The 16,494-nt window shown below is 56.6% G+C and overlaps 1 protein-coding gene across 1 annotated transcript in view; it reads right to left on the bottom strand.

The window, feature by feature from the left end:
- KIF26B (kinesin family member 26B) overlaps nucleotides 1-16,494 on the bottom strand; it is a 384,278-nt gene that overhangs the window by 230,585 nt on the left and 137,199 nt on the right. The window contains exon 3 of the mRNA XM_054713017.1: nucleotides 3,787-4,311. Coding sequence (XP_054568992.1) covers nucleotides 3,787-4,311 — 525 coding nt within the window. The remainder of the gene's footprint in view (nucleotides 1-3,786; nucleotides 4,312-16,494) is intronic.

The raw sequence follows: 16,494 nt of genomic DNA, 5'->3' as shown, positions 1-16,494 counted from the left end.
CAGGTCCCCCTGCTCACTATTACAAACCCGTCCTGGTCGTTGTCACCCTCCTTAAAAGGCCGAAGGGCAGTGTCCTTTCCTCCCGCTTCCCGGGCCCCGGGCTGTGAGAGGGGAGCAGCACCCCAGCAGTGACAGAGCCTGGGAGCCTCTCTGCCCGGGTCCGGCCCTGGCACAGCCCCAGCGGGCCATCTGCTCGGTGTGGAAGGAGGCGGAGTGGGGTGAGCAGGAAAAGTGAGGTCACCCTCAGAGCAGTCAACCATCTCTGCCAGGCGGGCCAGACTGCGAAGTGCAGAGAATTTACTGCAGGGAGATGTCCAGCAGGAGACACTCAGTCTGGCCCGGCCCGGAGCCCGTGCCGCAGGGCACCAGGAGGACAGCCGTGCCACGGGGACGGTGACTCACAGCCAGGCACCGAGTCGCTTTCTCCCAGAGAGACTTCCTCCCCTCCAGGAAAATGCATGAATCGGGCTGCTCTGGGGTTGGCCAGAAGCCATCAGATCCGCCCAGGACACTGATCGGCAAACTCATTAGTCCACAGAGCCAAATATCAACAGCACAACGATCGAAATTTCTTTTGAGAGCCAAATTTTTTAAACTTAAACTTCTTCTAACGCCACTTCTTCAAAATAGACTCGCCCAGGCCGTGGTATTTTGTGGAAGAGCCACACTCCAGGGGCCAAAGAGCCGCATGTGGCTCGCGAGCCGCAGTTTGCCGACCACGGGCCCAGGACAGTCTCAGGTGGTGGCTGGCGGGAAGCTTTCAGTAGCTGGCTTTAGGCCACAGCGCCCACCCTTGCCCTGCGGGCTGAACTGGGAGCCCTTCTGTGTGTCCTCCAAGTGGACTGGGCATCTCTGCACCTTAGTACTGACCTCCCTGGCTTATCCTAGGAGGCTCAGCTGCTCCTCTCCTAAGGACCACAGGACAGGAACCTGAGTTTCCGGCCCAACACCTAGCATGGCACCTGGCACTCGGTTAGAGCTCAGTAACACCTGTTATTGCTCAGGAAATTCCTTCTCATCGGAGCTGGAGACGAAGAGGAGGGGCAGAGAGCATCATTGCCCAAATAACCGAAATGTGCCGCCACCAGATCTTCCTTTTAAGCAGCATCTCCAGCTACTCCTCCGGCTCACACCAACCCTCCAGCGCCTGGAATGTTTTACGCAGAAGCGCCACTTCCAGGTCCTCTGTCTGTGCTCATCGGCGCGGGGCAGCGGCTGCATCTTCTGATCAGCACCTGGCTCATGTTACCCGTGCTTCGGGGCCGGGAGGGGGAAGTGGGAGTCGTCTGTGGAACGGGATCATGTGACAAGCACAACCCGAGACGCGCTGGAAATCCGACGTGGGTCGAGGGATGTGCACCAGACCGTTTTACGTAGGGCAGCAAAACCCTACACTCCACGAATTGGTGCCTGGTCATATAAATTAGGCCACAGTCACAGGATGGATAGGACTTAACATAGCGGGATATTATGCTACATTAGATCATATTTTAGCAACATAGAGAACGGCGTGGGAAAATGCACCCAGTATATCCAGCAAAAAGCAGGTCGCAGGATGGGACATGGTCACAATTTTAGGAAATAGACCCAAATGTCACACCATCTATTTCTGGGGGAAGTTGATTTTTTAAAGTCTTATTTGAACCTTTTCATATATTACTTTGTTTTATTTTACCACAGACATGGGTTACTTCCTGTCATTTTCAAAACAGCCTGTTTTGAAATTGCAAACGGAAGAGGCATGTCATTCGCCAACGGGAAGCTCTTCTGTTCCTGCCCTCGATGGTCAAGTTCAAGCTCTCGACCGCGAAGCCACCCAGGGTGCCACCGGCTCCTCCTTATACTTAACCCCACAGCCCAGAAAGCTCTGCCCGAAAGTGAAGTGGCAGCCGGGCCCCTGCAGGTCAAAACAGGAGCCCTTTTATTTGGGGTGCGTGTCTGCGAAGGAGCCACCCCAGATACGCTGCGGGCAGCAGGCAGCTCTGGGGACGCCGGGAGCAGCCATGTAGGGGAACCCCTTCCTCTGGGCAGGAGAGAGCTGGTCTTGCTTCTGTCACTAACTGGGGGCCACAGGTCATTCCACGTCAAATTCCAAAGAAAAGCTGGCATCCGCCCCGCCCTCCCTCGTAGGCCTGTTCTAGGGTTTAATACAATCCTGGGTGCGCTGTCTTTTGTAAGCTACAAAGCACCCGAGGAATCAGTGTCTGGCCGTCCAAGAATGTGTCCTTCTTAAGATAAGGATCTATGCTCCCATATTTTTTTTAATATATTTTATTGATTTTTAACAGAGAGGAAGGGAGAAGGGATAGAGAGCTAGAATCATCAATGAGAGAGAAACATCGACCAGCTGCCTCCTGCACACCCCCAGCTGGGGATGTGCCCGCAACCAATGTACATGCCCTTGACCAGAATCGAACCTGGGACCCCTCAGTCCGCAGACCGACGCTCTATCCACTGAGCCAAACCAGTTTTGGCGCTCCCATTTTTTTTTTTTTTTTTTTTTGCAAGAAATCACGAGAAGCGATCTTTATTCCCCCTCGCACTCAAGAGAAGTTACCAGGAAGTTCATCGGCCGCGGTGAACTCATTTCATGTTTCCCTGTACCTGTGCCCCGGGAACAGAAACCACGCTCTGTGCCCACTCAACGTGCTGCTGGCTTCTCTCGGGCACATGGACGGGTTGACGCTCCCCGGCTCCCCGGAGGGAAGGCGGGGCCAGAAGCCTGGCCTCCTGCCACTGGATTGCAGATGGACATTAAGGACACCCCTCCAGGCCGGGCCACCAGCCTCCCTGGGAGACCCTCCCCGCTCCCTCCTCCTTGCTTCCTACTTCACATCCTGGGTGCATTTCCCGTGCCATTATCTATTCCGCTGAAATGTGAGGTCTAATGGTAGCGCCATGTTCCATTATATAAGCACTGTCCATTATAGGAATAGGTCCTAATTTACATGGCCAGGCATCGATTCGCGGAGTGTAGGGTTTTGCTGCTCTACGTAAAATGGTCTGGTGCACATCCTTCTACCCAGGTCCTGCTGGTTGTGCGGGATGTGGCGGGAGGCTCCGAGGCCCCTGAAACGTGGTGGCGTGTTAGGTAGGGGAGCCTGAGTCCCTACATCTCAATGGAAGGCCACCCCCACCCCAAACACCAATACAACAGAGAGATACGAGGAACGCATACCCTGAGCTCATTTGTTACACCCCTTACCTTCCCTGACGGATACACTTCATGATCCTGGGCACCTCTCCACTCCACAGTGACGGTCAACGCTTTCGCAGGGGGACAACGGGAACACATACGGTAAAGCCAACCCCCTCGTCCCACAGAAAACTCAGCCAAGAAAAGTTAAGAGAATGTGTTCCGATTCCCGGGCAGGTTTAAGACCTGCTCCCTTATTCCCATAGGAAACCTCGGGAGCACGTGCTGATTTAAACAACTGGGGAAAGAGAATGGCCAAAACGGAAACAGATGGGCAACCTCACGGCCACGGCACCGACGAGGGGAGTTGCAAACAGCAAAGGGTTCTGGGCCCTCAGGTGGGAGAGGTCGGCAGGGGAGTCTACACCTCCTGCAGACACTGTAGACCGTGGGAGCAGTGTAATCGTGGGTCCACGGTTTCTCACGTGTTTTATCTGTGTCTAACCATGTCCACTGGGGCCGCGTGAAGCAGCGGGCTCTGAGCCGGGGAGTTTCGCGAAGGACAAGAGCGGAGAAAGGCAGTGTCGCCGGCCCACGTCTCTGCGCGGGCTCTAACCAGCCCTGCTCTTCCCTGCTCAGAGGCTACTCACCTGGTAGGGATACAGGGTGACCCCGTTGGCTCTGGACAGGGACCAGGTGCCATCCAGGTACTGGTGAGCCTGGATGGCCACGGAGCTGAGGATGTTCCCGTTGCTGGGGCTGGTGGCCATCTGGAGGCTGACCTTGGCCTGGTGGGTGGGGGACACACTCTTCTTCTCGGCCCCATTGCCGACGCCGAGGCCGTTGGGTTTGCCGCTGTGCTTGTTGCTGACGAAGGCCGCGTAGTTGGAGGAGGCGTAGGAGGCGGGCACGAAGGCCCAGTCCCGGGACCCCACGTGCCGGGACCCCACCAGCGCGGGGATGCTGGGCAGGGGGGGCGGCGAGCCGGGGGAGCCGTCGTCGCGCTCGCTGCCCGCGGCCTGTTCCAAGGTCAGCACCATCTGGACGGCCTCCTGCTTCAGCTGGTTCAGGTGCGTGGCACAGACGTCACAGCGGTTGTCCCTGTCATTCCAGGCCTTCCGGGTGGTGTTGGGGACCTGCAGCTTGTCGTGGATGACGGCGGAGAAGGCCGGGTCCTGTGGGCACAAGCAGAGCAAAGGAGAGCCTGGTGAGCACGCCTCAGAGGCCGGTGGGTATCCACTGGGCCAGGGGTCGGCAAACTCATGAGTCCACAGAGCCAAATATCAACAGGACAACGATTGACATGTCTTTGGAGAGCCACATTTTTTAAACTTAAACTTCTTCGAACGCCACTTTTTCAACATAGACTCGCCCCAGGCCGTGGTATTTTGTGGAAGAGCCACACTCAAGGGGCCAAAGAGCCGCATGGGGCTCGCGAGCCGCGGTTTGCCGACCACGGCACTAGGTCCTAGAGTTACTCGAAGCATGGGATTGGCATCCCACAGACATGGGCACGGAAATGAGGCAGAAGAGCCTCCAGCTGACAAGCGCCTTTCACAAACGCAGGTTTGTATAGTGGAGACTTAAGGGTTGGTTAAAAATTAAAGATTTCTAAGCACCCTCCGTGCCAGGCCAGTCAACACATTCCAGGTTCTCCTCCTTGTGCCCGAAGGGCTACGGCCGCACTGGGTCCCCCCACCGTGTCGTTAGTAGGCACGGGTGTCTGTCCCGGCGCGGCAGGCTGAGCACGCCCATTCTGGACAAGTGCCCCGTGGCCCCGGCCCCTGTGAACCATGGGAAGCTGGTAACGAATGGAGGTGCTGCCTGTGACCCCGAGCAGAGGTTCTGTTCTGGGAAAGCCTCGGCCTCATGAGCACCGGATGCCACGTGGCCCTGGGAGAAAACCAAACTCACCGACTCTGGCCCCGAGACCCAGCCAGCTCCAGCGGCCCAGCCACCCTCGCAGATCGCTCTGTTGACCTTTGCCCCGTGGCGAGCTGGCCATGCCTGATTCCGGGTCCTGATATCCTGATCCATCAGAAGAAAGCTATCTCCTGGACAAACAGCCCAAGTTACTTCCCCCACAAAGTTCATCTAAAAACTACTGTTAACCACTCCTTCGCTCGGAAGCCCTTACCCAAGAGAAACCAGGAAATCACTGAGGATGCTTTCTTTCATTTCCTTCGCTTTAACCTTTTGCACTCGGATGTCGAGTGTGACTCGACACGGTTAGCATCGGTAGCAGCTCTTTTTATACTCTTCGAATGTATCAATAATTTGAAATGTAAAAAAAATCCAAATAAATAAGTTTGTATGAAAAGAAACTCCAGTTTTTTATTCTACTGCTGCGCTTTGTAAAATCTGGGGTATTTAAAAAAATTAAATCCCGAGTAGAATAAAGGAATCGAGAAAAAAGCAAGCGAGTGCAAAGGGTTAATTTTCCCAGGAAGGCAGGACTGCACAGAGTCCTGAGCACTAGGTGTGTTGACTGGGTATCGAAACACGTGGGGGCTAGCTCCAGTTCTGCTACGAATTCGCTGTGTGACCCTGGACCACTTCCTGAGCCTCACGGAACCTGTCATCGGTCACACCCATCCTTGTCGTCCGAACCTCCCATCTCCACGTGTACGGAAACTGGGACAGAAGAACACCGTGTCCATCCACGTGGACAGAGCTACCGGGCCATATCTGGGGCCTGGCTAAACTTTTGAGATTCAACAATTGTTGCAAATAATTGATGAGGCTTCTCTCAAGGCCTATCTCCCCTCAAGGACACCAGAAGAAAACCTGCCTTTCTGAAACCTGCTGTCAGCTCCTAGGGGGCGGGAACCCCATCAGGGCCGCACGGGTTGGATGCGCGGAGGGTGAGGGCGGTGGCGTGGGTCACCTGGGCGGCGGGAAGCTCAGCGGTGGGAGGGGCGTTCTTAATTACGATCCATCTTGGTTACAATCCCCAGCATCTTGTTTAACTACCCTGAACAGCCCCTCGGCGTGCACTGATTAACGGATTAATAAATCAGGAGGCCTCTTTACCCAGCAGCGGCAAGGAGTGGCTCCGGAGGCAGAAACTCAAGACCGTCACAGGAAACAGTGGGAAGCAAGAGGAGGTCAAGGGCGATCAGGTCCGGCTGACAGTGACGCAGACCAAGGAGACCTGCCCTGCCGTGTCCGTCTCAAGGCCTGTGCTTTGTCCACAGGCTCAAGGGGCAGCTCAGAGCACGTGGGACCCACAGGGGCGCTATGGACCATTCCAGAGCAGACTGTCACCTCCGTTTCCCGAGGAGGACTCTTGGACAACGCCCAGACTTCTTGGCCACGAGTCCACAACATTTCACTTCAAGAGCCAAAGGCTCAACTTTTTTGCACCAACATCTGAGGTTTTCACCCCATTCAGCTGGGAAACGGCCATCTGTTCAAAAGGAATTTATTTAAACCCCCATAGGGGTCGAGATAGAGCCTCTTGCTTTTCTTCACATAGCATTACATAATGAGAATCTTATCAGCAAATGTCATTTGAAAGTGTGGTTTTTAATGACCACAGGATGTTTATCCTTCGGTCGTTTCATAATTCATTTGTCTGCTTCTGCATTCCACCATTGCGGTGGGAGAAATCAGAGACCACCATTCAAAGCCAATCCGCAACCCACGGCTTAGGCTATCGAGGCATGGGGTTCGAGAAGCCTCTGAGGGCTCACTTAGAATGCTCGTTAACCCAGTCACTGGCTGAAGTGTCCCAGGAAGGAGGCAGACACACGACCAGGGCCATCGGCACACGGCAGTGTATCTCAGATCCTGGTGGAAGCGGCAGCGACTCGGGCATCTGCGGCTGGACGGCACATCTGCCTGCACACCCGCCGGGAGCCTGTGCTCTCTTCTGAGTTTCGACTCCTCTCCCTGGAGGCGGTGCCTTCTTTACTGCACGTACTGCCCTTTGCAACAGCTAACAAGTAACACAGACCAATCAACACACACACAGAGAGGGAGGGAGGGAGGGAGGGAGGGAGGGAGGGAGGGAGAGAGAGAGAGAGAGAGAGAGAGAGAGAGAGAGAGAGAGAGAGCTCGGTGCCCCCCTCCCGGCTCCCGAGGCATCGACAACACAGCTGACTACCAGTCTGAGCAACGATGCCACAGCCAGCCACGAGCCCGCTGTTGCCTTGTCCGGGGCAACGCTGAGATTGGCCCTTTAATGAGCGCGCAACTGCCTACTGATGTCCAAGAGGAGTTCCTCCGTGACGCAGCCCTGGTCTGAAGCCTTATGGGAGTTCTTATCATCAAAAGGCCTCCGTGAGGCAAGAGACCCATCTTCGGGGAACGAAAACGCCTTTCCAGGGCTTGTGCACACGTTATAAACATTTAGTGCGACTCAAAACGTCCAAGAGGAACGGCGCACAGACACAGCCTTCCCCAAGTGCTGGGAGGCTGAGGATGGCGCTGCCGGGCACAGCGGTAACAGCAGGAAGGAAAGGGAGAAGGAGCCTCAGAACCATGCGTGACTCGCTCATGCTCAGCGTTCCTGACGCCGACGCCGACAACAGGACGCAGCGGCCCCAGCAGACGGAGAGGAGAGCAGCACCGACTCAGCTGACACCAGGCACCCGGGCTGCGGGAGGAACGAACCGGGCACCCAGAATCGCATGCTGCCCAGGTGGAGGCCTGCAAAGACCTTCATGTTGTCTGGTGCTGACTCGTCCTGTGACGTCAGGAAACACGCAAAGGGGAAGGGCGGGAAGCCGGGCACAAGTTGAACCTCTTGCTTTTTAAAAGATTTTTAAAAATTGATTGTAAGAGAGAAAGGGAGGGAGATGAAGAGAGAGAGAGAGAGAGATACATCGATGTGAGAGCAAAACATCAGCCGGCTGCCTCCTACACGCCCCCTGCTGGGGATTACACCTGCAACCTGGGCATGTGCCCCGAGTGGGAATCGAACCATCACCTTTCGGTGCGCAGGACAACACCCAGCCAACTGAGCCACACCAGCCAGGCGGAACCCTGGCCTTTAAAGCCCCGCTTTTTACATCTGCACGTATGACAACGGGCCATTGGGGTACCTGCGCAACGCAGTCATCCTGAACGTTCAAGGGCAAGGGTCTGTGCTCAAAACACTCTCATCTTTCAAAACTAATACAAGATTATGTGTATCCCGCATCTGCCAGGAAGAGGGAGTCAAGAAAACACTTCGCCGGTTAGAAAACTGGGGAAGTCCCTCAGAAGGAAGGTGGGATGGATGAGGTTAACGCTCAGGCACCCCAGTCCCCCCGAGCAGTGACCCCCACAAAGAACAAAGCACGTGCCCCTGGTGGTTTCCGGCCCCTCTGCTTCTTTTACGGGCATTTCAGGAAAGTGTGGGCTGCCAGGCCGCTGAAGGGCCTCTTGTCTAACGGCCGTCTTCGGTCAACTCGTGTCCGAAATGCCAACCAGGGGACGTAACGTCTTCCTCAGGAAGATTTGGTTCCTCGAGGGTCATCGGCCCCCTGACCTTCACATCTCACGCACACGTGTGCTCGACGGGTGTGGGAGGTCCAAGAGACAGACAGGACCAGGACACGCTGGAGTCTTGTCTTTCCCACGTGCGGTGCTGCTCGCCCAGTGGTCACGTTGACGCTACCAGGGCGTGTCAGAACGCGTTTGCTCGGGTGAGACCTGACCGCCGCCGAAATCACAACCGGAGGGGTGGCAAGCACTCACCGGGCCCCGACCTCACAGACCTGCCTCGTTCACGCGGAACTTCCCCGGAAACTCCCTCTGGCCTCCCAGCCGCCTCGGAGCCCCAGGGTCCGCATGGTCACCGGGCTGCTCCGTGCGTGGGCCCAAAGCACTCACCCAGCAACGAGGATCACACGCGGACAGGCCCCGAGCGGGTGAAAGGCTGGATGTGAAGGCGCGCTGGGTAATGAGATCAGAGAGGACGGGATGTTCAATGTCAGACCAGAGCCGTTCTACACAGGAAGCCAAATTAACCCGGAATGGAGTGTCGGTGCCCGGCCTACGCCATTCTGCTCGGATCCGAGCAGACACGGGGCCTGTTAACGACGCCAGGGAGGCTGGGGTTTGAGTGACGGGTCCCACACGGGAGGCCGTGGGAGCCAGAGGCGGGCGGGATGCCAGGAGCGGCCAGGCTGCCACTGCCACGCGTGGAAAGTGTCGCAGGTGATAAGATTTATCTGCTTCAAAGGAAAAGGGTTGTTGTTTTTTCATTAGAACTTAAGATGATTAAGAACAGCTCATGCATTACTCAAAAGAACAAGCGAGGGGTTTCTTATCACGACCACAGAAAAAAAATATTTTTATGTCCAAGTCTCATCTTTTCTAGCTGCATAACATGGTTCTTTTGAAGACTGCTGGTTAAGGATATGGGCGGTTCGAGTCCCTGCTGGGTCACGTAGGAGCTGTGTGACCAGGATCTATATTTTAAAAACCTATCCCAGCTTCAGTCACCTTAAGTGTAAAATTAGAAGTTGACAACAGCCCCTATATCGGGTTAAGTGAGGATTAAATGTGTTAAAACATGTGACATCATCCTGGTTCTAAGAAATGCGACATAAATGGTAAGCAATCAATATCAACTAGAGGCCCGATGCACGAAATTCGTGCAAGGGGCTCGGCCCTCGCAGCCCCGCCTGCCTCAGCTGACCCTCGCAGCCCTGGCTTCATCCGGAAGGATGTCCAGAAGGACGTCTGTAAGGTCGTTCAGCTGTCTTGTCTAATTAGCATATTATGCTTTTATTATTATAGAGTAGAGGCCCGATGCACAAAGATTCATGCAAGAATGGGCCTTCCTTTCCCTGGCTGCTGGCACCACTTCTCTCTGGCTGGAGCCGCCTTCCCGCTCCAGCCTGAAGCCACCTTTCCGCTTTCCCATGCTGCCCAGAGGCCCGGAGAGGCTGGGGTGGTGCAGAACACCTGCGTCGTTGCCATGGCAATGATGCAAGCGTTCCACCCCCAGCCACTCGGCACCTGTGTATACTAATTTACCCGCTAGCTTTGTTGGGTTAATTTGCATACTCACTCCTGATTGGCTGGTGGGCATCATGAAGGTACAGTCAATTAGCATGTAACTCTTTTATTAGGTAGATGTTATACTTCTCAGTATGTGATTCAGCACCTTGTATATATAACTATAGCACCACCGATGATGATATGGCGGCAAGGAGTGCTGTAGTCGCTTTACTGACATAAGCTATTCAGGAGCCTATTATCTGGGAGGACTTAGCAAACACTTTTGGAATTAAGAGTGCCTTCGAACTGGTCTTTGGTTAACCACCTCCTGCATTAGGGTAAGTCGGGGTCTTCTTAAAAGGAACCCAAGTAAGAATGGGTCCCTGCGTTCCTGAGCTGGGACCGGATGGCTCCTTGCCTTCTCCTCTAGGTTAAGAGAGCTCGTTTCCATGGATCTGAGCTTCCGTACGATGCTTCTCAACGGAAGAGGACTCTTAGGTTCTCCGTTTGGAGTACATAATGCTCCAAAGGGCCTTTGCAGGGTTTCAGTGAGAATCTCAGAGCCATCACTGCCAGCGTCTCCCCGGGAGAGGAGAAAGAGAACGATGACTTCACATTGGCCTGCCTACCTTCCAACATGAAAACCTTGCTCCCCCGTCCACCCCTTAGCCGCGGGGAACTGGGATCCGATCCCGATGAGGGGGAGCTAAGGATGGGACAGTGGGTGTGTGACGCCCACTGAAAATGCTTCCCTGAACTCGAGAGTTCACGTTTCAACGTGGCTCCAAAGTTGAACATGGACTTCAAAAACAGCAAACACTAACTGCGATCCTAGTAACGGCACGCTGAAATTTTGCTTTAAATTATTAAAGGCGATCCGGATTAGATGTACTTTTTATGGGTCGGCGCCGATGTACCATCAGATGGCAAATGGATTTATTTTCAATCTGCAAGTTGCTGTATTAGTACAAGGCTATTAAGGAGCCTGTTAATTATCCAATTATGAAATTGCCTAATGTTTCTTTCTCCGTTAATTGATTCTGTATGCATGAAATACTGCAGAAATGTACTTGGCTATGTTTTCCTGGACTTACTACCAAAAAAAATAAATAAATAAAGCATCTAAAATTTGACATTGTTGCTATTATTTTTAAAAGATGAAATTTTAGCAGATAAGCTCTGCTCTGACGTATCCCACCACAAGCAAACACTCCTGCTGGCTCCTCTGGGCCTGTCCCTGTGCCCCTGGTTTTGGGCCCTGGTTTCGGGCCCCGTGTAACGTACTTCACGCTGTCTCGCCATCGCCTCTCTCGGGGTCCTCACGTGACCTTCCCGTACAGCCAGGGTGGCTTCCCTCGGTCCCACGGGAGCCCTGCAGTCCCTGTGCTGGGCCTTTGCTTACACTCCCACCCCGATAGTTCCGATCCCGCCTCAGGAACCAGAAGACAACGTGTGGGGTGATGGGCATGTTCACTACTGTGACCCTCGTTTCATGGGTGTGTGTACATAGGACCAGACGTAGCAAGTCATACACTGGAGACGTGTACAGTTCACTGAATGTCAGCTCTGTAACCATTCCGCTAAACACAAAACGCTCGCCCCCCCTCGTAAGGCCCAGCCTGTCCGTGAGGTCTGACGCCCCCAGACTTCCATGGCTCCTCTCTGGTCTGAGTTACTCACACCACTTGGCAAACTCTTCCTGGTGAGTTAGAGCATGCATGCTGTATCTCCACTATCGAGGCAAATTCCTGGGGGGCAGGAACCGTGCCGTAATGCTCATAGTAAGGACAGCCCCGACTCCTGCCCCCCGGAGGCCACTCAGGACAGCAGCCAGGGTGTCCTTTGAGTCTTCCGCCTGATCCCGACATTCCCCCCGGGTCCCACGCAACTCCGGCAGCGTCCGGAACCCGTGCTGGCCTCTGCCCTCGGCGCCTCTGCTCGCTCCTGGCCCTCGGTCTCCCGCCACAGAGCCTTCTGCTCCTCCGTCGCCCGGGAATCTCACTCCCACCTCAGGGCCTTTGCACGCGCTCTTCCTCCTGCGTGATGCTCCACCGCCCCCTCGTAGACGCAGCCGCCCCTGACCACCAAGTACAACTGCAAGCTCCCCTGTACCCACCCCCCCCACCCCCGCTCTGCTTTATTTCTCTGGACAGCACTGTCACCTGCTAACACGTCACAGTGGGGGCCTCGTCGTGGCCTGCCTCCCTCAAAGTGTGAACTGTTTACGCTGACTCCCTGATGCCCCAGGCAGTGCCTGGAGTACAGTGGGCACTTGAAAGCATCTGTCGAATGAATGAATGAATGAATGAATGAATGAGCGAGTGAGTGAGTGAATGAAGTGAATGCCTTTTCAGTGTAAAGGGTTCTCACATCTAAAAGCCTCATCTTCCTTATGGTCTTTTTAATCACTTTTGGCTTTAGACTAAAGTCGTCCCGTGTGTGGGGGGGAGGGGAGCGGGGGGTGGGATTGGGGGGGATTTTAGTGTCCTCGGACGACTGGGAGAGCTGGTTGCACTGACACCCCCTCCAGGGCCTGGCTTCCGAGGAGTCCACCCCACAGCTGAGTCACTTGGGAAGCTCACAACAGGCAGACCCGGGCCCCCCCGATCCTCCGGACCAGACTCTCTGGGGCTGGAGCCCTGGCCTGCGCCCCCCCAGAGATTCTTGCTCACCCCCTCACAGGACCCTGTGCAGGACAAAGAGGGGGTTCGGGACCCAGACGCTGACTCGGGCTCTTATCGACCTCAGTTTCATTTAAATGTAGAGACACTAACTCAACAAAGCACAACCTCTTCTTATTTTGACTCTACAATTATGACTGACAACCAGGCTGGGCATGGTGGGTGTGTATGAGCACACTGTGGGCGGGTGTGTATGACCATGTTGTGGGCGGGTGTGTATGAGCACACCGTGGGCGGGTGTGTATGAGTGCACCGTGGGCGGGTGTGTATGAGTGCACCGTGGGCGGGTGTGTATGACCATGTTGTGGGCAGGTGTGTATGACCATGTTGTGGGCGGGTGTGTATGAGTGCACCGTGGGCGGGTGTGTATGACCATGTTGTGGGCAGGTGTGTATGACCATGTTGTGGGCGGGTGTGTATGAGTGCACCATGGGCGGGTGTGTATGAGTGCACCGTGGGTGGGTGTGTATGACCATGCCGCGGGTGGGTATGACCATGCCGTGGGCGGGTGTGTATGACCACGCCGTGGGTGGGTGTGTATGACCACGCCGCGGGTGGGTATGACCATGCTGTGGGCGGGTGTGTATGAGTGCACCGTGGGCGGGTGTGTATGACCATGCCGCGGGTGGGTATGACCATGCCGTGGGCGGGTGTGTATGACCACGCCGTGGGTGGGTGTGTATGACCATGCCGCGGGTGGGTATGACCATGCTGTGGGCGGGTGTGTATGAGTGCACCGTGGGCGGGTGTGTATGACCATGCCGCGGGTGGGTATGACCATGCCGTGGGCGGGTGTGTATGACCACGCCGTGGGTGGGTGTGTATGACCATGCCGTGGGTGGGTGTGTATGACCATGCCGCGGGTGGGTATGACCATGCTGTGGACGGGTGTGTATGAGTGCACCGTGGGCGGGTGTGTATGACCACGCCGTGGGTGGGTGTGTATGACCACGCCGTGGGTGGGTGTGTATGACCATGCCGTGGGTGGGTGTGTATGACCATGCCGTGGGTGGGTGTGTATGACCATGCCGCGGGTGGGTATGACCATGCCGTGGGCGGGTGTGTATGACCACGCCGTGGGTGGGTGTGTATGACGATGCCGCGGGTGGGTATGACCATGCTGTGGACGGGTGTGTATGAGTGCACCGTGGGCGGGTGTGTATGACCATGCCGCGGGTGGGTATGACCATGCCGTGGGCGGGTGTGTATGACCACGCCGTGGGTGGGTGTGTATGACCATGCCGCGGGTGGGTATGACCATGCTGTGGGCGGGTGTGTATGAGTGCACCGTGGGCGGGTGTGTATGACCATGCCGCGGGTGGGTATGACCATGCCGTGGGCGGGTGTGTATGACCACGCCGTGGGCGGGTGTGTATGACCATGCCGCGGGTGGGTATGACCATGCCGTGGGCGGGTGTGTATGACCACGCCGTGGGTGGGTGTGTATGACCATGCCGCGGGTGGGTATGACCATGCTGTGGGCTGGTGTGTATGAGTGCACCGTGGGCGGGTGTGTATGACCATGCCGCGGGTGGGTATGACCATGCCGTGGGCGGGTGTGTATGACCACGCCGTGGGTGGGTGTGTATGACCATGCCGTGGGTGGGTGTGTATGACCATGCCGCGGGTGGGTATGACCATGCTGTGGGCGGGTGTGTATGAGTGCACCGTGGGCGGGTGTGTATGAGTGCACCGTGGGCGGGTGTGTATGACCACGCCGTGGGTGGGTGTGTATGACCATGCCGTGGGTGGGTGTGTATGACCACGCCGTGGGTGGGTGTGTATGACCATGCCGCGGGTGGGTATGACCATGCCGTGGGCGGGTGTGTATGACCACGCCGTGGGTGGGTGTGTATGACCATGCCGTGGGTGGGTGTGTATGACCATGCCGCGGGTGGGTATGACCATGCTGTGGGCGGGTGTGTATGAGTGCACCGTGGGCGGGTGTGTATGACCACGCCGTGGGTGGGTATGTATGACCACGCCATGGGTGGGTGTGTATGACCATGCCGTGGGTGGGTGTGTATGACCACGCCGTGGGTGGGTGTGTATGACCATGCCGCGGGTGGGTATGACCATGCCGTGGGCGGGTGTGTATGACCATGCCGCGGGTGGGTATGACCATGCCGTGGGCGGGTGTGTATGACCACGCCGTGGGTGGGTGTGTATGACCATGCCGCGGGTGGGTATGACCATGCTGTGGGCGGGTGTGTATGAGTGCTCCGTGGGCGGGTGTGTATGACCATGCCGCGGGTGGGTATGACCATGCCGTGGGCGGGTGTGTATGACCACGCCGTGGGCGGGTGTGTATGACCATGCCGCGGGTGGGTATGACCATGCCGTGGGCGGGTGTGTATGACCACGCCGTGGGTGGGTGTGTATGACCATGCCGCGGGTGGGTATGACCATGCTGTGGGCGGGTGTGTATGAGTGCACCGTGGGCGGGTGTGTATGACCATGCCGCGGGTGGGTATGACCATGCCGTGGGCGGGTGTGTATGACCACGCCGTGGGTGGGTGTGTATGACCATGCCGCGGGTGGGTATGACCATGCTGTGGGCGGGTGTGTATGAGTGCACCGTGGGCGGGTGTGTATGACCATGCCGCGGGTGGGTATGACCATGCCGTGGGCGGGTGTGTATGACCACGCCGTGGGTGGGTGTGTATGACCATGCCGTGGGTGGGTGTGTATGACCATGCCGCGGGTGGGTATGACCATGCTGTGGACGGGTGTGTATGAGTGCACCGTGGGCGGGTGTGTATGACCACGCCGTGGGTGGGTGTGTATGACCACGCCGTGGGTGGGTGTGTATGACCATGCCGTGGGTGGGTGTGTATGACCATGCCGTGGGTGGGTGTGTATGACCATGCCGCGGGTGGGTATGACCATGCCGTGGGCGGGTGTGTATGACCACGCCGTGGGTGGGTGTGTATGACGATGCCGTGGGTGGGTGTGTATGACCATGCCGCGGGTGGGTATGACCATGCTGTGGGCGGGTGTGTATGAGTGCACCGTGGGCGGGTGTGTATGACCACGCCGTGGGTGGGTGTGTATGACCACGCCGTGGGTGGGTGTGTATGACCATGCCGTGGGTGGGTGTGTATGACCATGCCGTGGGTGGGTGTGTATGACCATGCCGCGGGTGGGTATGACCATGCTGTGGGCGGGTGTGTATGAGTGCACCGTGGGCGGGTGTGTATGAGTGCACCGTGGGCGGGTGTGTATGAGTGCACCGTGGGCGGGTGTGTATGACCATGCCGCGGGTGGGTATGACCATGCTGTGGGCGGGTGTGTATGAGTGCACCGTGGGCGGGTGTGTATGACCATGCCGCGGGTGGGTATGACCATGCCGTGGGCGGGTGTGTATGACCACGCCGTGGGCGGGTGTGTATGACCATGCCGCGGGTGTGTATGACCACGCCGTGGGCGGGTGTGTATGACCACGCCGTGGGCGGGTGTGTATGACCACGCCGTGGGTGGGTGTGTATGACCATGCTGTGGGTGGGTGTGTATGACCATGTCGTGGGTGTGTATGACCATGCCGCGGGTGGGTGTTTATGACCATGTCGTGGGTGTGTATGACCATGCCGTGGGTGGGTGTGTATGACCATGCCGTGGGCGAGTGTATACGTGCACCATGGGTGGGCCCAGACCCCTGACCTTTCAACCCCCATGCGCTGATGGAGTTAAGATCCTGGACTGGTTCCCAGCCCCCACCCTCCCTCCATCTGGAGACACATG

Source organism: Eptesicus fuscus, chromosome 24, assembly GCF_027574615.1.
Source record: "Eptesicus fuscus isolate TK198812 chromosome 24, DD_ASM_mEF_20220401, whole genome shotgun sequence".
Taxonomy (NCBI): Eukaryota; Metazoa; Chordata; class Mammalia; order Chiroptera; family Vespertilionidae; genus Eptesicus; species Eptesicus fuscus.
The sequence above is the reverse complement of the archived record's forward strand: the minus strand, read 5'-3'. Positions and strand labels throughout refer to the sequence as shown.